The 23,150-nt window shown below is 39.6% G+C and overlaps 1 protein-coding gene and 1 long non-coding RNA gene across 4 annotated transcripts in view; one reads left to right on the forward strand and one right to left on the reverse strand.

Moving 5' to 3' along the window:
- The window catches only part of REEP3 (receptor accessory protein 3), a 40,829-nt gene that overhangs the window by 10,555 nt on the left and 7,124 nt on the right, over positions 1-23,150 (forward strand). For all 3 annotated transcript variants that reach the window (XM_065067888.1, XM_065067889.1, XM_065067890.1), the window contains exons 2-6: positions 9,287-9,359; positions 13,646-13,722; positions 14,229-14,349; positions 15,609-15,722; positions 22,776-22,923. In XM_065067888.1, the coding sequence (XP_064923960.1) occupies positions 9,287-9,359; positions 13,646-13,722; positions 14,229-14,349; positions 15,609-15,722; positions 22,776-22,923 (533 nt within the window). The remainder of the gene's footprint in view (positions 1-9,286; positions 9,360-13,645; positions 13,723-14,228; positions 14,350-15,608; positions 15,723-22,775; positions 22,924-23,150) is intronic.
- LOC135579784 (uncharacterized) overlaps positions 333-23,150 on the reverse strand; it is a 33,090-nt gene continuing 10,272 nt past the window's right edge. Inside the window, exon 3 of the long non-coding RNA XR_010473556.1 lies at positions 333-460. This is a non-coding gene — a long non-coding RNA (uncharacterized LOC135579784). The remainder of the gene's footprint in view (positions 461-23,150) is intronic.

Raw genomic sequence — 23,150 nt, forward strand, 5'->3', positions numbered from 1 at the left:
TAGTGATGTCATTTAGAAGCTCATCAGAAGTATCCTAAATTGAGAGGACCATGTTTCTTGTGAACAGTGTATGTGTAGATTGTAGTATCTCCAAGAGTAGGAAGTGTAAAGAACCTTTTCAAAAACAAGGAAGCTCATAAATGTGTTTCTCTGTCAATTACCTTTATTATGTAAACTCTTTTGAAGCATAATCACCTAAAATGGAGTTTATGCAACAGTTTCTCTGGACATCCAGGTAGGTATCAGCTTTCATCTTTAAACTTAGAAAATAGTTGTGGTCTTACTTGTGTTCTTGCTCGCCTGCTCCACAGCGGTACTCTGTATTGAAGGCCCTTCCGTGTTTGCATTTCATCACGTGGAAGTGTTATAGATGCATCTTGTTTCAGTTCCTTGGTGTAGGTGGTTGGAAATTATGAGCTCACTTGCTGACTGTTCTGCACACATGTGGAGCTTAGTAAGTCTGTAAACAGGAAATAGTACAGGGATGGTCAGGACGCTATTACAGCAGTGGTTAAACACGTGTGTTAAAATAAAGCTATGAATAGGTAGGCATGCAGAGAAGTGACTAAGAGCTCTATAACAATTTCTGTTCCTACTCTGTTGTCTGTTTTGCTTTCTAGTACTAGCTTTGGAATTCTCTGTACTCCTGGGTTTGTTGGGCCTTTCGACTGTATGTTTTGCACAGGTTTTGAGAGCTGATGGTTTGGTGGTGTATTTTGTGTGTGATTCCTTTTTTTTTCTTTATTTTTTAAATGACATAGTGGTAGTATTTCGAGGCTTAAACTCTCCTGTTAAAATGTGCCTAGGCTATCCAGCAACACAAGAAAATTTGGTCAGTTTTGGACACCATCTCCAAACATAGGCATAGAATCTTCGTGTGAGATAGATATGCAATATCTTCTCCCCAAGGACTTTTGCACCTTATGTGATCTATACATGAACAAGAGGTGGGTTGTTTCACAAGGTTTGTGTACCAATACTGGCCTGTCAACTCTGAGAGTGACTAGGAGAGCTGCGATGTTAGAGTACTGATGCAGCTTGTCCATGTGAAGGTGTTTCTGGGCTGACTCCGTAGTGAGAATAGCCTGGATTTTCCTTTGAGAGTTGCTTTTCAGCAGTACCTTGTTCCAGACTGCCCCGGCCCCCGAGAGAGGGCTGGTAGGACACACGTGCAGTAGCTTTCACAGTATCACAGTATGTTTGGGATTGGAAGGGACCTCAAAAGATCATCTAGTCCAATCCCCCTGCTGGAGCAGGAACGCCTAGGTGAGCTTTGTTGCTGGGAGGGTGGTACTTGTGTTAGGGAAATACTGCTGGCCAGCTGAACTGGCCTAACAGGCTGCAAGCTGTATGTAGGTTGTGAGTTGGAAATTCAAGGTTAGTTCTCACTGAAGGAAGTAACGCATCTAATGTGTGTTCAGGTATCAAATTAACTGTTAATTAAGACCACTTTCTGATCTTTATTGTGTTATGCAGGGTCTTGTAATAGCAAGTTAGGACAATTAACAGGCAACCGTGAAAATGCTATGAAAGTTTCCAGTGCTTTCAGCTCTTTTTGAGCATAAGGAGGAAAAAAAAAAAGGGGGGGGGGGAATTCTGAGCAGTATGCATTTATAGGTGAATTTTGCTTAAGGTAATGGCAGGAAAGGAAAATCCTTATCTTGGACTCAAATTTCTCTGCAGAGAAAATGGTTTAAAGATCGGAATGTTCTCTTGGTGTATAAATCTTGTTTTCCCTGAGAGAATCTGGTGAGCCTGTGGAAATAAGTGATGAGTCTTACTGATGTATCTTGACTGTAAGTATGCTAGTACTTCACACAGATTCCAGTACAACATTTCCCTTAAAGAAGATAATTTCTTTCTGATTGTTTTTGTATGCTCTCTTCAGACTTCTTTCAAGATTCAGACAGGGCTGTTTCTGTGTTGAGAGAACTTGAAGAGTATCTGGTAACAGGTTCCCTATTTTGAGTGAGTCAATGAAGTAGAATTCTACAAATGCAAGTGGATAGGATAAACATAATGGCGACTGGAGCTCTGCATTGGAAGAAAGGCTTAATTATCTCCTATCAGTCTGCTTGCAGTTGTTATATATAGGACTTCAATAAATGTTCCTGACATAGGAAAGTCCCACTTACTAGTGGGATTTGTAGGGAGGTCACTTTTCCCATTAAAACCTTAAGGTGATTTTTTTGATTGCTTGAGTAATTGCATTACTTTTAGTGATGTTGTGATTTGGAAGAATCTGCGAGCTGCTTTGGAGAATTCCAGCTTGCTAAGTTGGAAGGTTAATAGCCTTGCTATGCTCAAGAATGTGCTTTATTAAGATCTGTCAGTGCTTCTGGGTATATTCTTTAACTGTTAAGACTTTTTCTCTATGGCTTTTGTGGATATTGTCTATATAAGAATGCTGTGAAGATTTTAACAGACCTGTTTCTGATCGTATTCCTTCCTTTTGGTAACCATAATCTGCTAAAGAAGTTGCTGAATTCGAGGTTTGCTACTGTTAGCAGACATGTTATTTTAATAGGATTTATGGGATTTCCCCTGCTTCTTGCTCAAGGTGGGGAGTGGAACAAAAGGTAGGGTATAACTTGGTGTGAGGTTCAGGAGCTTATCTGCATGCTCTCCTGTCCCTGTAACAGACTAGCATTTTGGTTCAAGTGTATCTTTGTAATTGTTTGAATACACAGTCTTTTAATGTAGATTGTTATTGTTAGTGTTGTATATCTGAACGTTGTCTGGTAACAAAACGGAACTAAATTCTGTCAGGTGCTGGATAGGAAGACTGTTTGTGTAGTGCCTTTCAAAACATTCAGGACAAAAATGCCAGTGTGAACTTTTGTTTGTCTGGACATGTAAAAAAACTAGGAGATAGCTGGCTTAGTCCAGAACTTACTACCCAGTTGTAACCCTCCGGCATGTTGGTGGGCATGACTGAGTGTTTGGCTTTTTCCATTTAATTGCAGGGTTTTTTCCTGAATAGATTTCTTACAGATACTTTTTATGCCTTATTTTGAGCATGAGGGTACCACACAGAGATGTGCAGCAGTTAGAACTTAGTTCATAACTCATTAGCCTTACTGGTTTACAGCTTAAAAAAAAAAGGGGGGGGGGGAATCCAAACTGCTGATCCTTTACGGGAATGGCTTACATGAATGGCTTATATGAGTAGCATACAGTCTAAGCAAAAATGGTTATGCTTTTCTGGTGTGCGCTGATTGAAACCTCAGTGGACACATTGTTAAGGAATATGGCCATATCTGCCGTTTTGAAGCCAAGAATAGCCAGCCAAGCACTTGAGTGTTGCTCTTCAGACTGGATTTCATTCTGCTGTTTAGTTTCCATTAAAAAACTTCCCTTCAAAAGAAATCTTGCTCAAACTAAACTTGTTACCCGTAACACGGAGTAGTAATTTTAGTTCATATAGAAGCAACATAATACTAACAACATGAGACATAGCTTTTGCATAGCTGCTGCAGCGCAGGTAAGGATTTCAAACCATGTACAGAGCTGGGAGTCAGCTGCGTTACTTCTGGTGTCTGACCGGCTCACAGAAAAGCTTGAGAGTGTATGTGACAGGAGTGGAAGATGCTCCTGTCATAACTTGTGGGTAAAGAGTATTATTGGGAAGGGGAACTGGGCATGGGCAGCAAAGTGAGGAAGTGTATCAGGTATTTATATTTGCTTCCATGGTTTTGTGTAAGTGGGGAGGTTTCTTTTATTCCTCCACCTGCCAAATGCTTTCAAGTGATCCTTCAGGATGTAGACCCATATTTCCACTGTAGATGCACACGGAAACAAATGCCCGGCTCTGCAGCAGTCTGTGCCGAGACCAGCAGTCTGTCAGTGGGTGGACAAATTGGTGACATCCCTGTTATCAGACTTGTTAAGGAAAGGGAGCTTAGCATATGGCATTGGCTCCAAAGTATCCTGCATGGCTTTCACTGTAAGGGAACACTTGTGGGCCTTGTCTTTCTGCATTTCAGAGGAACAAAAGAATGAAGTGCCGAACACTGTGCCTTGCTCCCAGCAATTCTTTGGCAATGTTCTTTCGAGGTCCCTTCCATTCCCTAACATTCTGTGATTCTGTGATTAATTCACGGTTGGTTTAACGTTTAACGGCATAGTGTTGTAGGAGTCTGGCTGCAGGCAGTCTTTTTGGGCGACTTGGTGGCTTTTGTTTGTATGTTTGTGTTGTGTTTTTTTTTTTAACATTATGTTCAGAGTTGTTTACTATGCAGGTAAAATATGCTCAATGCAGAGCAATGTGAGTACAGGTGACTTTTTCATTTATCAATCAAATGCAAACTCTCTTGAGAAATGAATTTTCATATAGTTGTGTGCTTTAAAGCTATTCAGATTGTAAGACTCTAGATAATGTGATAGAGGCAGTAGGTTATATTTGTTTTAATACAGCTATATGGATACACAAATATCTTACTTTATTCAGATTTCAAGGCTTTTTTTCTTTTTTTGCTTTGTCTTTTGATCTTGATCTCCTAGTATATTTGAGAAACATTTCTCTGTCTGTAGAGGAAGTGGCTGTACCAAAACAGGAATGCCACATTCATTGCTGAGTGTAGCTGAAAAACTGAAATAGCTGTAGGTGTACAACTGGCAGTAAAATGACATTGGTAAGCAGGATTATCCATATACCTACTAGTAAAATAGAGTAAATGACATCGCGCTCTGCTGAAATCTGTTTCCATCTGCGGAAACTGGCTTTGTTTTTGTCTGCTACATTAGTGCAGTGTGCTGACATCCTGTGTGAAATACAAACTGCACTTGATAAACATAACACTTAAGCTTCTAAATTTGCAAAGCCTTGGAATAATTGGGCAGATCCTTGAAGTGTATTGTGTAGTTACTGTAGAATTACACACTTATGCATAGCAGTAAGTGTTGCTAACAGCTTGAGATTTTGCGGGATATCGATGCAAACATCGAAACTATTAGAAAATGCTCATCTGTTGTAGCTCTGTGTCAGTGATACTGATTGTGCCCAGGCTCCCTGCTGCCCCTGTTCTATGTGCTGCTGCTTCAGTCAGCTGCAGTGATCTCTTTTATGCCTGGATACTAATCTATCATGTATAGATCGAGGCTAGAAGTGAATTTGCTGACCTTCAGCTACACTCACTGGTGACAAGTTGGCTTTTCTGCTGTTAAATTGCCTGGTAGCTGTCACTAAGATTAGATGACTTTGCCCGTGTGAAGGGAGTTCGTGATGCCAGAGTTGGCAGCATCATTGTGGCACACTTAAAATGTCAGCTCTGGCTGGAAGGAGATAAAAACTTCACAGTACTGCTTCCTATTGTTACTGGCTCAATGTGCTGGTGTTTTTCAGTTTAGTTCTATTGACTCACTTCTAGTGAACAAGTGGCAGTCTCTTCAATGTTACAGCAGTATTGAACACTAATAAGTAATGAGATATTGTGGTGCAGAGTTTCTTCTCCTTTGGTTTTAAAAGTGCGTTCTAGAGGAATTCTTAAAAAGAAAAAAGTGAGTACCGAAAGAGGGATTTTTCCAACTCCTGATATCACCAGTATTGAGTAACATAAAGATTCACTAGTTGGGGAAAACTAGCTTCTGTTATTGTGTTTGCCTTGCGCTAGTGTTCTCATTTAACTTGAGGTTGTCTTTAGCTTTGTGGTCTTACTATTACTGTAATAAGCTTTTTACTTGAAGATCAATTGTTTCCAAAGCAGTGTTCTCAGAATTCTGTTTTGTCCCAATTCTTGTTTCTACCAGATTTTGGATAAATTGCTGTTTAAATTAAAAAAATACATTGTGGGCTTTTTTTAAGTAGATGGGGTGCTACTTGACAGAAAACTGAGTGGAAAAGGATAGACCAAAAATCTGTTGCGTGAAAGATGCAAACTGTTTCTCTTTCATATGCTTCATAGCAAGAAATTTACATGTGTGGGCTACTAGTAGCTGTTTAAATAACTGGACTATTTTTTGAGAATTTGAGAGAGGTGCATAGCCAACCAGTAACTGCTGGCATATAAAAAAGCAGCCATCTGCCAGCTGGTAGTGGTTATGATGTTCAGGAACCTCTCCTGTGTTTCTTCTTTGAACAAAGAAATTTCTGCCCCTATAAAGTCTGTGTTATGTTATTAGGATTAACGAGACTTTCCTTATCTCTGATACTTAATGGTTGTAATGTCAACCACAAAAACAGGGAAAGGTGGGAGTCACTAGCACCGATGAGTTACTGAACAGGGTGTTCCACAGGGACAAAATGAGAGGAAGAGCTATTGTCTGCAGAACTTCATCAAAATTAAGGGTGTTTGGCCTCATATTTCTTCTATTTCCAGGTCTCCTGTTATTTGGGTGAGGTGAGGCTTTTAACTTGTGCAGTCAGGCTTTTCTCCTAGTTGGGAGTAAAACCATTCTGGGTTTTTTTTTTTGCTGTTGCTCTTCTTGGCTTTAGGATGAAAGGTCTTTGGATTGTAGCAGAGCTGTATTTGGACAGGCTTCTACAGATCAGTATGCTGGACTGGAATTCATGTAGTCTGGACTCTTTCAAAAGGCAATTCAACATCTGAAACGTGTAGGTAAGCTCTGCTGCATCGGAGTAGCAGCTTGCCTATACATATTAAAGAGCTTCAGTATCCATGTTCTGTTAACTCCAGTTCAGCATGAATTGTGAAATTCTGAGCATCTAGATCCAGGTTTTAAACTACTGCTATAGTACAGCAGTTATGCTTTGTTTTAAGTGATCTGCATTGTACCATCCCTTCCCGCTACAGAAGAATCTGATCTCATGAAGACCCTCTTGAAGTGCCTTTAGCTCCTCTGCAGCTATCAGTCATTAACAATCCTGTGGTATGGATAAAGGCTGAATGTACACAAAGATTGCAGACATGCCCCAGAAGATCTGTTCAGATCTAGTCTTGTGTTGTGGAAATCAACGAAGCCTAGAAAAGAGCTGTACGTGATTAACTAGCTTTGACTCTTACTTACAATCAGGTCGTAAATATTTTTGTCCTAAATGCAATTAAAACCAATTATTTTACTTTGAGCCGCCTTTGTTTTCTTTTAAAGATAAGAAAATGGTTCAATGTTTGAGGATTTTTCTTAAGGTGAGTTTTATAATTAAATTATGAGGAAAATATATACATACTACACACTGGGGAGGGGATGAGGATGTAGATGTGAGATTTATACATTTGACTGTGTCTGGCTTTGGGCTTTTTAGTGCAAGAATTATGTTTATTTGAGAAAGTTCAGTGGAGGCCACTAAGATGGTCACAACACATGACTTGTGAGGAGAGTCTCAATGAACTGGGCTTATTCAGCAAGAATTGAGAAGGCTTTGGGCAGACTTGTTGGCAGTCTTGCATAACTTTTGGAGGTTGCAAGTGGCAGGCCCATTCTCTTGCTGTGCTATTCAGTCAAGAGAGACAATGGTCATAAACTTCTAGTTCTGACTGGATATAACTAAGACTTGGCACTAGGAGGCTCGTTAAGCATTGGAACAGGTTGCCCAGAGAGGATGTAAAATCTCTTTGTAAGTCTCCAAGACCTGACTGGCTGAAGCCTGAAGCAGCTTGGTCCAACTCTGATGCTGACTTTGGTTTGAGCAGGAGATTGGACTAGATGACTATGCAAGGCCCCTTTCAAACATGAAGGGTTCTGCAATTATGCCTGCATAATTTTGTTCTTCCCTCTCACTTGTGGTGTTTATAGCTCAACATTAGTACCTCTGCCAGTATCCCCTTGTCCCTCCACTAGGCTTCCTTCCGTGAGTCGCTTTATGTTTGTCTTCTGCTAAAGATGGAGGAACTCTGTGTGGTAGCTGTGATGTTGAAGAAAGCGCCTTTGCTGTTAACAATTCTATGTATTTTTTCACTTGAGTACTATATGCTAACTGTTGGAGATGACTTGAGTACTCTAAATTTGCTTCCTACCAAGCAGAAGACTTCTGCCTACATAGCAGAGTGCTGCTTGGAACTGGTGAATATCAATCAGATTGGACTGATGTCTTGTATAGTAGGAAGGTTCTGTGGTAGACTTTGCAAATAACATCTCGGAGAAGATGAAGGCTCTTGGAGTAGTTGCTTAAAAAAACAAACAAAAAAGTAAATTGGGCTGCAAGTTCTTAGAATTCTTTCCTGGGTCTAACAGTAAAGCTTGGTAGTGTTGTGCAGTCTTCTGCAGTGGCTTTGTAGGTAGAATCACTTATTTAAAGCTACCTGACACAACTATAAAACCTTTAATTTTGATTATTTACTTTGGCAAACTTGAGCCATTTGAGTTGAAATTTTATATGCCAGATCTATTCCAGGTGGGCTCTTATTAAAAGAAACAGATGGTGTGTCATCCTCTGCTCAACTGTGAGAAGTTAAATTACATAAGAGTTCTGAACTGTCTTAGAATATCTCTGGATATCCCTACAAGCATGAATTTCTCCCACATAACCATCCTGAGCAAGTTTTTGCAGAGATGTAGCCAGACTTCTCTGTAATTGCTGCTGTAGGCCAGCTGGAACAGGCTTTACCAAGTGTAACAACCTGGTGAAATAAAATTATGGAGCTGTTGCGTTTGTCAAGGAGATGGCAACTATTGCTGTTTAGTTTCTCAAAATACTGTTGTGCTAGTCTGTGGCCAAGACTCTTACTAGAACGTGTTGTGTTGTAACAAGTTGTATTAGGGCAGACCTTTTTTTCTGGTCCTGCTCTCAGCACGCGTTGCGTGGCACCCTCTCACCCTGCTCTGCACCCTACTTTTGATGAATTTTAGCAGAAATTGACCAAAACCGGATTAATTCCCACTTGCTTGCATTTCCACGTGTTGCTGTTGCAACGTTCTAGCAAAAGGAGATGGAATTATGTAAGTCATCTTGTTGTCTTAAAATTGCTTTTGAAGAATCTTGTAGTAATTTGCTAAAAGTAGATGATTCTCATTGCCAACCAATAGTTGTTAGAAGCTCTTTAAGTGTGACAGCACTGCCAATGCGGCAACAGTCTTTTGATAGGGACAGGCTGCAGGACTGGTTTTACTGGTAGCTGAACCAGAAGAGCTACTAGTTTTACATTATCTATCAGAGGCAGTCTTACGAAACTGTTTGTCTTCAGGGCGTCCAGCCTTCACTGTTCCGTGTTGTTCTATTTTTGTGTATTGCTATACTTCCTCCAAGAAACCTATAACATTATGATTTGTTTTTTTCCAAGCTAGAGAACAGGATTTTTTTCAAGTTGGCTGCATTGCTCTAGTGATGTATTATCAATGTTTTGTCATCACAGTATACCAGATTCTGAACGCTCTTTTTATTTTCCAATAGGCTGCTGTTTGGGATGCTGTATCCTGCATATTACTCATACAAAGCTGTGAAGACAAAAAATGTGAAGGAATATGTAAGTAGCATGCTGAATTAAATGCCTCTGACATACAATTGTGAAATTCTCATAATAAATTTTCATAATAAAAGTGCGATAAACCGTATGAAAGCTTGATTCAACTCCTACTATTAGCAACAACACCTGTGTGAATCTAGTGTTAATCCTGTGATTTTGTGCTAAAGTTTTCTCAGACATTTCATAGATTTTGTTGAAATGTGTCCAACACACTATTCTGTATACAGATATTTTTAGGGTGATTTTTAAACATAAACCTTACAAGTGTTGGCTGCATTTCAGTGAAGTTTCCAAAATAATGCACTTTTGGGCTGGGGGTAGAAAAAATGTATTCTGATTCTTTCATCACCTGCAGGATAAGCAATGAGTAGTAGATTTTCAGTGACCACTTGAACACTAGCAGCAGTTTAGTTGCCATTCTGTGGAGCTTGACAGGGGACTCAAAATCTGCCTTAGAAAAGGGTAGCTCTGCTTAATTTATCATTCCCCAAAGATGAGAAAAAAATGTAAGCAGGGAAGGAAAAGATTTTGTTAAGGTGATGTGGAGGAAAGAAGCGGAACAGACAGAAGAGGAAAAAATGTTGCTACTGCAGTTTAGAATTAATCTGTTAAATTAGGTACTTTTTGGTGTGAGCAATGATTACCACAAGAATGTTACCCAGCTGCAGCCACAAGGAGCATTGGTCACTTCCCTGTTTTAAGAGGCAGCCTGACTTGATTTTGGCAATTAACCTGTATTCTCTCCTGAACCTTGTTCTTAATTTGGCTGCCTGACTCAGGATGGAGTCAGTGCTGTCATTTACTCCAGCTCAGCAGCCATAGCTGTGACCTAATGCTGCTCTCTGCATGGGTGCTGTCTCCACTTTGTACTTGGTTTTAGTAGCAGAATGCAGTAGGTGTTATTCCTCCCCTTGTATGTCTTAAATTTAGTCTGAGCACTCCATCGAGGCTCTAAAGCAGACATCATATTCATACTGCTGCTCTTTTCTGTGAACGAGGTGATGAGAGCTTATTTGTGCATATAGAGCCAGTGCCTGCCAGAGCTAAGCTTCTGGGAGAAAAAAAAATCATCAAAAATAGAAGAATTTCCTCTGTCTTATGCTTACTTTTACCCTGTCAGGAAAGTATATAATGCAAAGAATTTATAAGCTGCTTTTCCTCCATGCTCCCTCAAAAGAAATCCACAGGCTAAGTAAAGGATAGCAGTTTCAAATTCTAATAGAAGAAATCACTTTAATTTAAGAGGTTACCATTACCTCCTGCAGTATGTTTTCTAGAAAAATGGTGATATTTGTAGAATGTTGTGATTGTCTGGTTAGCTATGACTTAGCTGTGTTTCTTGGGCATCCTTTTTTAGAGATGCCTGTCATTTACACAAGACTTTTAGCAGGAACTGTAACCATATTTTTCTAGCTGTGTATTTTCATTTGGTGTGAAAACACTGCTTTTCAGTCACCTGTGATCTTTGAGCAGTTCCTGAACTTGCAGTGGCACACAAAGTACTCATGGGCCTGAGATGAATGGGACTCATCACAGGGGCTTTTTCCTGGGCAGGGAATGACATTGATTCATTAATGAATAACCACTCCATTGCTAATTGGGTTGAGTGTCCAGATAGATCTTAGGAATGGTCCATAGTTTTCATCTGCCCAGCTGGGGTCATGTTCTTTCATGGAGAGGGTGTAGGTTTAACTGCAGCCTTCCAAATGGCTCAGCTCTGAGCACAGCTTCCTTTCCAGGGCTGTGTGGCTCTGGATCCATCTGCTTTTGTTTGCTGGATTGCAAGAGCTTTGTAACAGTGAACATTTTTTACTTAACCACTGCTTCCACCAGTAAAAAAACAAAAACCCCAAGAAAGCCCCCAAACCAAAACAACAACAAGGACCAAAAAACAACCACCAGAAAGTACGGATGTCTTGACTTGCTGTGTAGGTCATGATGCAGCAAACTGTTCAAAGGTTATTTCTGAGGAAAAAAAATGTTGCTGTTGGTTTTGGTAATTTAAAAGACTTATGGACCTTGATCCTAGAAATTAGGATCTGTGCCTTTGAGGAGTTCTATTTGTTCTTGTAATTACCCTGGTTTAATGGAGTTGACTATGGTCTTTGAGGAGTTTTTTCACTGTGTTACACCAAAGTGCTTGTAATAAGCATCTGAAATGTAGTTTAGAAGTCTGAAGGACCAGTCTTCTCAAATTCTGGCTTCAAAATCCTGACTTGAAAGGATGTGCTTCAGCTAAAGCCAACAAAGATGAGCTTAACACTTGGATGATAGGAAAAAAGCTCAACAAAGCAAATCTGTAATCACCCTTTTAACATAAAAAGCATAACTTAATCAAAGCTTCTGTAACTTCATCTTTAAGAGTTAAGTAGATGATAATCTTCTGAGCAGTGGCAAATATGACCTTTTTTTTTTTCTTTCCATCTGGTATGAAAACCACTGTAAGTCACTCAGGTTCCTTTTCAAGGATACCTTTGGTACCTAATGCATTAGTGGTACTAGAATATAATCTGTGTTTTTGAGCATCTTTGCCCAGAGCTCAGCAGCACTCCTGGCAGATCTCAGGTACCCTTCTGCAGAGCATTTCTTACTGTTCCTACCAGCCCAAGAGAAACTCCACTTCTACTGTTTTTCCTAACTGGGTGAATAGATGTTGATTAAGGACTGAATAGCCTGGATAAAATACATTAGGAAAAAAAATCAGCCTTTCCTGGCATATTAAAAACTGCATTGCATCATACTTAGGGTGATGGGGTAAGGGTTTTTGTTTTTATTCAGGTGTTGACTCTGGTTCATGGAAGGGTCACCAGTCTAAATGTCACATGGCCTGTCAGAGATGACTTCAGCTGTTGTGTAGGTTTGTCTTAGTTTATTCAAGCCTGAAATATCTAAATCCTCTGAGAGACTGAAGTGAAGAATGTCATCACATGACTGACTTGCTTTTGAAATTGAAATGCAGAAAGGCATTTAAGATAAATGGGTCTCAGGTTGTGACAAAGGAAGTGCTTTTAAAGCATAATGCACAGCTATGAGGCAGGCAGCAGTGTAGCATTAGCTTTTGAGTATTTATTTAAGTCCATGTAGAAAAACCAAAGATTGCTTTAAAAGTTAAGACTAAATCTGAGCCACATCCTCTATAGGAAAGTATATATATTCCTCCTTTTGAAAGAGGGTACATGAATTTAGGACTCGAGCTAGTGTCTAACAAATGTGGTGTTTAATGCTTTATGGACATGCCAGAAGAGTTAATAGTCTGTGTATCACAAATGAAATGAGGTTACTGTATCTGTTTGCAGGTGATGTTTTTCTTCTCTTTTATTTCTTTTTTTAAAACTGTGGGGTTTTTTTCTAGCATAGATAGTGTTGGAATTTAAAGAAAGTGTGGGTGTTCAGTATGAATAACCAGTGGTGGTTTGCACTGACCTATTTTGGAATTTGACCACTGATATCTTAAAGAAGACAAATGCATGAAACTATTTGTATAGCATTTATTCTGAAAGATGTAATCAGTTTAGACAACCAAATTTAAACAAATGTTCAAGAAAAATGGGCTACTTAGTTAATTTTTAGAAAACTTTTCTTTAAGAGTATTCTCTGATTTCAAAACTATCATGTATAGTGTAAATCTTAAAAACAAAAAAGTATATAGATGTAAACCCCTGAAGCATTAAGATGCTTACATGTGAACTCTTTTATTAACAAGAATCTTGCCGTTCCTGGCATATGAATAGAATTACATTTCCATGAAAATGCTTTTTTCCTGCCTTGCCCTGCTGTTAATACCGTAAACTAAGCACACATGTAAGTTAACTGCAAAGCATAGCTGAATGAAGTATATTGTGAAATAAAAGCAAGGGCTACCTGCCTTAATAATGCTATCATCTGTGGTATAAACATACGGATGAGCATTGGAGAGAGTGAAATATCCTTTAGTGCTGTAGTGGGAGCAGCATTTCATCCTAAATGATACTCTACTGACTCTCTGCAGTGTTTTTTTTCTTATCACTAAAGATTCTAGAGGCAGAATCAAATCTGTGAAGCCAGCCTAGGTGAGGTTGTGACCATGGTGACCCAGCCATTTCACTTAGCTTGTCACAGCTGCCACCAGTTCTATTTATGAACAGAACACCCTTAGGACCGTCATACAGTTTCGCTTGTAACCCAGTATGTGCAGACTGAGATACTGTTGGAAGTCTTGCTTTGACAGCTCAGAACTGACTGTGCAGTGTACAGTGTATTCTGTGAAAGGTGGAATCTAAATTCTTACTGAAGATGTTGTTTTTCAGGTTCGCTGGATGATGTATTGGATTGTGTTTGCTCTTTATACAGTTACTGAAACAATAACTGACCTAACAGTCTCTTGGTAAGAGCCTGCTCTTTATGAACTCTGGATGAAACCGTATTTGTTTCTCATGTTCTTTGATTTGTAATGTTTTAATTTTTATAAAGAAGTTGATAGCCCTTTTTTGAGGAAAAGATCTCAGCGTATGTGAAGAATAACATCTCTTTCCAAGCTTGCTGTACACTCTCCCTCGAAGTAAGGACTATAGAGCTTCCACCTTTTCTATAGAAACTGAACAGAGGCATGGAACTCTTAAAGGATGGACTGTAATTTCTCTGTGCAGAAATGTTTAATGCAAAACAAGTATATTAACTGTTTGCATTTCTTAAATGACAGTAGGGTAAAAAAAATAAATCTGTAAGTCTATAGCTCATGTAATTTTTCTCTAATATAACTTATTGGATATGAAGAATCCTCTATGTTAACATGTAATTGTGTTATTTGAAGAGATCTCTTTATTATGATTAATTACTGTGCATTTTCTTACTGCAGATGTTGATTTCATGCAACCTTTAACTTGTCTGTAGGTTTCCACTGTACTATGAACTGAAGATAGCTTTTGTTATTTGGCTCCTTTCCCCATATACTAGAGGGGCAAGTTTAATCTACAGAAAGTTTCTCCACCCACTTCTTTCTTCTAAAGAAAGGGTAAGAAATAACATCTCATATTTTTAATGCTTTATACTGAAATACTGTTTCTAGATACATGGTAAAAGCAGATCAGTGTGCTATTGGTCTGTAGGCAGCATGAACCCAAGTTCAGAGACAAGTGCATTTGACTGTCCATGTACGTTCTTCTGTTTAACTGGCATGAGCAGATATTGTACTTCTTTCTATTGACATGAGATAGCTTGGTGTTCTCTGGTCTGTGTGCACTTTGGGGAGCCCAGTTGAGTGGAAGTGATGCAGTTTGACTTTCTACTGAAAGAACATGTGCAGTGTGTGTAGAAGCATGAATGCAGTTTTAGCAACAGCTTTGTGTGTTAGCGTTCTTTCTGGCATAACCTGATAAAAAAACTTCTTAGGATAAACAGCACTGACTTTTCTGGTGTGCAAACTGACGGAGAAGAGGAGAGACTTTGTACTGAGGTTTAAGGGAAGACGAGTCTCCAACAGAAAATACCCACACAGAAAAGAGCTAAAGGATATTTAGCTTTAGCCGAAGTATGACAGCGCTATGGATCTGCTTAGCTCTTTTTCAGTACACTGTTTGGATCTGTGTCAAGAGTGATTAGCAAAGGTCTAAAAACCTCACACTACAGAAAATAACATTCCTAAAGGTCAGTGCTGGGCTTGGCCTTTATTAGGCAAAACAGGTAGCTGAATGATTGCCACCAATTCGAACAATAAGGTCATCTTGACCTTCTGAAGGTTGAACTATAAACTGTTTGCAACTTCGTAAGCTAAAGGGATTTTAGTCTGTGAGCTGTTGTGAACTACCTCGAAGCCTTTATCTTCAACTCCAGCCATTAACCACAGCTGGGGATGAATGTCATTACTGGATTGTCCTTGGTACTTAACTACGTAAAAGCTCTGGCTTCAGAAGTTCCATGTGAGCCAACTCTACCTTTCTAAGGAGTTCTCCGATTTCATCTTAAATGTTTTCTTGAAAAACTTTTGTCTGACAAGTGAAGCTTACTCTTATAAGGTACTTGCTGTGTAGCTGCCATGTTTCTGAGCTGGAGAAAAGTGATCTGTTTTATAGTTTTGTTTGATCAGACATAATCCTTTTTTAAATGGGAGTCTAAGTGAATGAAACATCAGGAGACAAAGGCAAGAGTAATTATTCCATTAAAAATTTTCTTAAAGATTTCTTAAGTCTTCTGTTATTGATGGAAAAACAATGCTGTGGGGTAACATGCCTCTTATGCATAGCCTTCTAAAATTTCAGTATGTTTTCCTTTTAGGAGATTGATGAGTACATCGTACAAGCCAAAGAAAGAGGCTACGAGACCATGGTGAATTTTGGGAGGCAAGGGTTGAATTTGGCAGCAACTGCTGCAGTGACAGCAGCTGTAAAGGTAACTTTCTATTTGCATTAATTGCTTAATTGATATAGAAGAGTGTAATTGTGCTGAGGATTTGCCATTCCTAAACAAAAAGATGAGTTCTGCAAATGTGTTGAAAAGCTTGGGCATAATGAATGGGTTGCAGCTCTCTAGTCCTCCTATATATTTATGTTTGTTTGTTTAAGATGGCTTGTAGTTATTTCTTGGATGATGAGGATCAGTTTACTGTAAGTCAAAAGATACCACGCGGTTTTCTGTGCAGGCTTTTGGTAAAGATGACCATTGTTTCTTTTCTGTCTCTGTGCTTTCTTGTTGGTAAACAAACTATTTAAAGGATTTCTGGCTTTTCTGCTGTTTTTCTCCAATCAACTTGAGGTAACTCCAAATTTGAAGTAAGGCATGAAAGATTACTACCACAGATAAAAGTTATCTTGACACAATTAACTTGTTTGCAACTTGTTGATTATTAAATTAATACACTAAGCATAAGCTTGCATATCGCTGTTTAGCATACTCTTGCTTTATCATGCAATTTCCATTAAATCATGAAGTAACCTGTGGTTGTTCCTAAGTGTTGTTCCTATAAAACTCATGACCTTCAGTTGAATTTCAGAAGGTTCAAGGTCTAGGAGAACAAAATAAAAGCTTATAAATAAGATTCTAAGTAATTTGTGGCCCACCAAAAGGAGTATAACTTGAGGCAATGTATATCCAACCTAATAGTTTTTTAAACCAAAAGACAAAAAAAATATGGAAGGAAAGATGCGTATGGTCTACTTAAATGATAATTTTAAGGCTATCGGGATTAATTTCTACCTGGGAAGAAATGAAACTCCTGGCTTCGTAGTAACAGGACTGAAAAGCTGAATACTGTTAGTAGATAATAGAAACAGATGTAGAGATCCCTGGCAGTCAAAGTTAAGTAGGTACAGCTAGCATTTCACTTCAATTTCTGTGCTTCTATGTGAACTTCTTGCCTTATAAATCAAACATTTCTAAAAACTACATTTTCAAATGCTATCTTGAAAAGGGTTGGAAGAAGTCATTCATATCTTCTTTGTTCATCTTCTCTCTTCAAAAATATATACGTGGGTGTTAGTGTAAAAAAGATGACTCTTTCTTTTAAAATATGGACATGATGAGGCAAAAATACAGACGATGTAGTGCAGTTTGACCGCTGGTTCTTTTTTATTATTCAAATCCTTAGTATTGCCTTGACGCATTAAATAATTTGGAATGAAATAGAATGTACCTCTTAAGGAATGAAAGTATCTAGGTGATTTAAAGCAAAACAAAATCAAACCAACCCGACAAACAAAACCTCAAAGTACTCTACGAGGAAAAAGTTTAAGAGCTGTGCTAAATCCTATAGTGCAAATTCTTTGCCAAACAGCAAATGATGATTTATTACAATGTGCACCTCTAATGATGCTTATGCTCTGTGTGTTTTCCTTATGTCTGGCTGGCTAAGGTTGAATATTTTAGTGTTAATCCTTACGGTGTTACAGAAATATTGTTAAATAAATAAGAGAAATATCTCCTCCCACTTTCTTCTGAAATAACGAATAAATTTTTCCTAAATGTCTGTGCTTAGATTTCATTGCTATTCGGCTGTGACTGGCAAGATGCCTGCTCTATTTGTTAAAACTTGTTAAACATGCTCATGAATATTTGTACAGAATTAGTTCAGTGCAGATGAGATGCTTGCGCAAAACAACCACCACAGTACCAAACACCTAAAATAGGCACGATCTTTAAGCAGTATGGAAGAGGATACTCTCTGAAAATCTTTATTTTGGCATGTTGAACATCTCTTCGGTTTGTCATTCCAAAAAGCTGAGCGTGACTGTTCCATGCAAGCAAATGGAGACAATGCACGTGTTCTTGATTTTGTTCTGTTTTTCAAGAGTTGACTGCTGCCTCCAGCAGGTGACGAGATTATCCCTTCAGCACAAGCTGGCGGAGCAGGCGGTAGGGTTTCAGGAATGGAATCCTATTTGTGGCATCAGTTTTGATGGGAAGGAGACACACTTTTGTCGCGCTTTTTTTTTTAAGGAGCAGGCATGCTTCTTCTGACATATCCAATCTCAAATTAGGAGCAGAGAATGTGGGACGTTAGACACAAGAGGGAGGTCCAAAGAAAGCTTATGTTCACTGTAGTGTCCAAGGCACTATGTAGTGTCCAAGGCACCATGTTGTCTGCTTATGCTGACTTTAGGAAGGTGGTAAAATTGTGTGGAAACTCTGGAGTATTTTCAAGATAAAGTGTGGAAAAGAGTGGTTTTCTCCAAGGGCTGTCAAAGGAATGTGGGATTAGTATTAAAAGGCTAGTTGGCTGTGTAGGGGGGGCTGGAGGAGCCAGCCAGGTCAGTCTGATGAAATTTGGCATAGATATTTAAACCTGCTCCACTGTAGTTATGCTAAAATGTAATTGGCAGTAGTCATGGCTTATTGCTTACATTCCCATACAGATATTTTTAGCAGGTACTAGTTAACCACTCTTCATATAAAATTCAGTGTTTTGAAATTTGCTAAATACCATACATTAGGAAAACAAACACTTATAAAATCCTGATTTCAGGAGACTTAAAGATGAAATGTGGCCTAGGCTGACTTTTATATTTGACTAATAAAAATTTTCTTCGGAGTATGAGAGAGTCAGCAACAAGATACCTTTAATGCCAGGAAAGTTGTCGGAGGTCTTTCAGCTCAATAGTGTATGACTTTGTGGAAATCATGTCCATGGCACTAAGTACCACTGATTTTATCTTGTATTCTGATGCATCTGCTTTCCAGATATTCTGAGGTGCCATTTACACCTGTCCATTCCAATTTTTGCCAACATATAAATTCTGACTTCCCATGCTACTAGCAAAAACAGTTTTCCGTATCACCACATGTGGGATGGCTGCTCATTAGGCTGTGAAATGCACTGTCATCCTTAATGAGGTCACACAAATATTGTTCATTTGTAAAGTATAATTCGGTGGCGGTGGTAATAATATATTTTGAAGGCTGTTTCTCTGCATGTCTTTCAGTCATCCTGAATCTGCTGCCTCTTTGCTAGTTGCATATTATTCTAATGGCCTTGCTCAGGGCACGGCAGAGGGAGGAGGGATCCCACAGCCGGCTGTGGCGGGCAGCCGGTGCCCATCTCGGCTCCCCAGCGATCTCGCTTTCGTCCCTCATCCCCGCCGAGTGCCTGGCGTGCTGCAGGGGTCAGCCACGGGACAGCAGTCCTGCTCCAGGTCAGAGGGAACAGGAGTCGTTCCCTGTCGGGGAGAACAGCTGGGAACGCGGGTGCTGCGGCTCCGCGCCCACAAAGCGCTGAGCAGCTCTGCGTTCACACTGCCCATTGAGAACTTGTCCAGTGAAGACAAGCGGCTTGTGCAGCCAGCCTGAGCGCTGAGAAGAAAGTCCCTGAGGCAGATAAACTGTGTGGTGTCTGTTTACAGCAGCTTCCCTGGGTTAAGTATATGGGCTATAAAAATAGATGCTCAATAACAAAATAGAGAAGGGCATTTCACATATGAGGGTCAGCTGGTGAGACGGCATACTAATAGCTTAGTAGAGCCCGAGGAGTCTCAAAAGGAGTCCCTTAAGTAGGCTGTATTTATCACACGCTAGATTTAGAAACCCATTACAACTTAAATTAGCGCTTCAGATTGGTCACTGGTAATGAATGTGGTCTCTGAAAAGGGCTTAATATGTTTTAGGAAACACTATTGAATAAATAAGCAGACTAATTTTTCAAGACTTGCATTAGTTTAAGACAACACAAACTTCACAGTTCATCTCTCTTCAACATTCGTTTACAAAGAAATTTGAGCACTGAAGTCCTCTGCTTTTTTTTCCTGCATTGTAATTGTAAATTCGTGTCTCTCACTTTTGTGGTGTAGCTTAGTTGGCAGCCGCTGGGCTGGATGCAGCTCCCTGTATTTCTTCTTTACTGATATGATGGGACAGCAGGGCAGACCTGGCAGCTGCTCTGCCGTCTTCTCCAGAATAGCACCTTGGGGACAGGTGGTGGCTGCTGTCATACCCATGGTGTGAGTGTGGAAGCAGGAGATCCCCTTCCAGCTACACCTGCAATTGGATTGCTCTGCCTCCTGTTTTGTGGGCAAACATCTTGCTTTCAAGCTGTGGCTTTCAAACAAGATAGCAGAGCTCCTAATACATTAATAGTCTAAGTGTGAATGTTACTCTCACGTTTCCTGCAGTAGGAGGGTATTTAGTATTTTTCAGTAAAACTTTCATTCTGATCTGATAGTAATCCAGATTATCGCGGAATGCTTTGTTTTGACAGAAAGTGATTATCTGCTTCTTTGGGGCATGAGGGGTGGAAGAATCTTCCTAAATCTTAAGTGCTGTGCAAGCATAGTGATGTGTGTTAGGCTTTTTTTAATAATTAAAAAATGCCACACCCGCAGACAGCACCTTGAAATTTTTCCTCCAATTAGTCTATGCAGTGGTGGGAAGCAGAAATTCATCTCAATTTGGCCAGACTGGATCTTCCTAGGGATGGGCTGGAGGCTGCGTTCAGGCAGGAGGAGACTGGGGGGCTGGAGGGGGTGGGGTACCTGCATGGGACCAGTATAATGTGTGACCACGACTATGCAGTACAGCAGTGGTTGTGCAGCCCCCAGTCCTACGGTGACTCTCAGGCTGCGTTCTGCATCTCTTATTTGTATATGTGTCCTTTCAAACTTCATAATATTTGCAGTGTGTAACTTGAGCAAAACTTTCCATCTTGGAAGCAGTTTTGGAATGAAGGGCCCATTGTATGAATCTGCTGCGTCCTTGCCGAATGAGGCAGTGCTCTGCAGGAGCTCTAGCTTCATCGAGCGTGTAGTTTGGTTAAGGGCACAATGTTATTTTATGGCACATAGTGCGACTTTTTTCCCCTTTGAAAAACAAAATTCTGTATTCAAAAAGCTGCACTGAAAAATAAAGCTAAGCCTTGCCAGCTTGGATCTACTCCTCTCTATCTACAGTGGAATAGGAAATACAGGCTTGTAACTTGAATTCTTAGGGTGTTAGTTACACATTATTCTGTACAATTTCCAAATGTCTTTTTGTGATGATGAATGGACTTGCTGTGCAATTGTTACGCCATTGTCTTTCTGTACTTTTGCTTCTGGCTAAATCTAGCTTCTGTCACTATTCTATAGTAGATTCAGTCCACAATTAGTGTGGACTTGTGCTGAATTTATGTGGATTCTGCCGAGAACCGACTGGGTCCGTTTTGTGCATTCTTCAGTGTTCAGTGATTGAGCCCTGAGCCCTGTTGTGTCACTTCAGGCAGTGGATGCAGATTGATCACCAGCCTTGTGTTGTAGCAGACACTGTAAGCTGTTACGTCTCAAAAGCAGCAGCCCCGTCTCTGCAGTTCTCTACTGTCCTACCAGCTGACTGTTGGCTCTCAGGCATAGCTGGTTCCTCATCTGGTTTGCTGTGCAAATGCTTTTCAATGCAAGAATTGGAGTTCTTAAGCCATTTTAGGAAATAAAATTTAATGTCAGAATTTCTACAACAGACTGCGCAGTGTCAATAGTGCATGTTAACTCAAATACAAGCTGTAGTTGTGTTATTGAGAACTGTCAGTCATCCTACATGTACACAGGAAGAACTAGAAAACTAAAGGCTCCTACTTCTCTCATAAGGAACTCTTTCTTCATTATTATTTACTGGCAATGAATGAATGGAGTTGTAAGTTGCCTTTGTAGCACACTTAGTTTTATATGTTGTACTAATGACTAGTCAACAGAAAATGAATATTAGGTTTTGGCCACTTCTCCCCTCCTCCTGCTGCCCCCAGCTTTGGTGGCTGTGCAAGCTTAAGAAGTATCACTCTACTGTCTCTTCACTTTACATGGCTATTTTTAACATTAAATAGTTTAGTGTGCTCGTCTACCAACTGCAACCAGTTGTTGCCATGAGAGTGAGAACAAATGGCTGTGGTCAGCGGTGCAAGAACTGTTCTATGCTGGTGCTGCTGCAGAGAAAGGTGTGAGGAATTGTACCCAGATTTCTGCTACTGTTAGCTAACATAATGCTCAATGAGGAATTTTACCTGGAAACTTCATTTGTAAGAATGAAACCATTTTGAACCCTTACTTGAAGTGGGATTCATGCACAGGCTTACCAGCCTTCCTCTGAAACAGTTATTTTTTGCCTTGTATGCCAGAGAGGGAAGAATTAAATGTTATTTTAACATGACATTGAGTAATGTGCTTGTCCTTTCAGTTGCTTATACAATAATTAAACTTCAGTGCTTTAATAATATCATCTGGTGTAAGATGAAAGATCTGCTTGACAACCCTCCTTTCCAAAGGGTAACTTTCTATATGTCCCATGTAGAAAAGATGTAGAGACAATCAGAGAAGGAATACTAATGATCAAATGTGATCAACTATCCTTGTGCGTAGCATTAGCTTTTGGGTTTGTTTTATAGCAGTAAAGCTACATTAGTAAGAGAACCTGGCAGCCTGTAGTCCAGGCAGGACCGCTTTGGTTTGTGGTTTCAAGTTTCTGTCAACTACAGCTTTTGTAGTGCTGCCAGTTTCTCAGTTACTTGAGTTCATGTTACAGACTGTATTTTTAACACCTTTTTCCTTTTATAAAAATACTCAGATTTGTAGAGGGTAAAATAAAAAATAGTGGAAATCTTTATCTTCAACCACATTTCTTGAAACACAAGTGTTAAAGCTACTGTCATGTTACCTAGCACTGCTTTGTTTGAAGTGAATTGAGCATTTCTGATTTTTTTTTTTTTCCATTTAAATGCTTCCCCTCGCCCAAAAAGCCTTTATTTGCTCAGATTAAAGGAGTGAAATGAGACATTTGTAATGAAATCATTAGCTTCCCTGTAACTTTATCTAGGGGCAATGTACAGTTAAGCTTGGGTAAAAGCAACACTTAAAGCAAATGCGAATCTACTGCATGCTAACGTTCAGTGAATTTTGTAGTGCAACAAGGAAGCATGGCCTTAAACATCTGAACCCAACTTGAACAGCAAAGTTACATCCCTGCTTTGTTTTTAAAGATGTTGTTGTTGTATTTCAGAGTCAAGGTGCGATAACTGAGAAACTGAGAAGTTTCAGTATGCATGATTTGACTTCTATACAAGGAGACGAGCCAGTAGGACAGAGAGCCTGTCAGCCCTTACCAGAAGCAAAAAAGAAAACCAGAGCCTCTGCAAGTGAATCTTCAGGTAAGTATCTATTTTTTATAGCTAAAAGAACCATTCACCAAACACACAAGTGGGAAAACAGAAATACATTTACCCCATTGAGGAAGAATTCTAGTGCACTTGAACACAGTTGACTTGAACAAAATATGACAGCGGAAAAATACTCCCTGAACTATTTTCTTCTTGCAGCCACTAATAGTGTGGTCGTACTGTACTCATTACTCCTACCTTTGCCAATTAGCAATGAC

This window comes from Columba livia, chromosome 6, assembly GCF_036013475.1.
Source record: "Columba livia isolate bColLiv1 breed racing homer chromosome 6, bColLiv1.pat.W.v2, whole genome shotgun sequence".
Classification (NCBI taxonomy): domain Eukaryota; kingdom Metazoa; phylum Chordata; class Aves; order Columbiformes; family Columbidae; genus Columba; species Columba livia.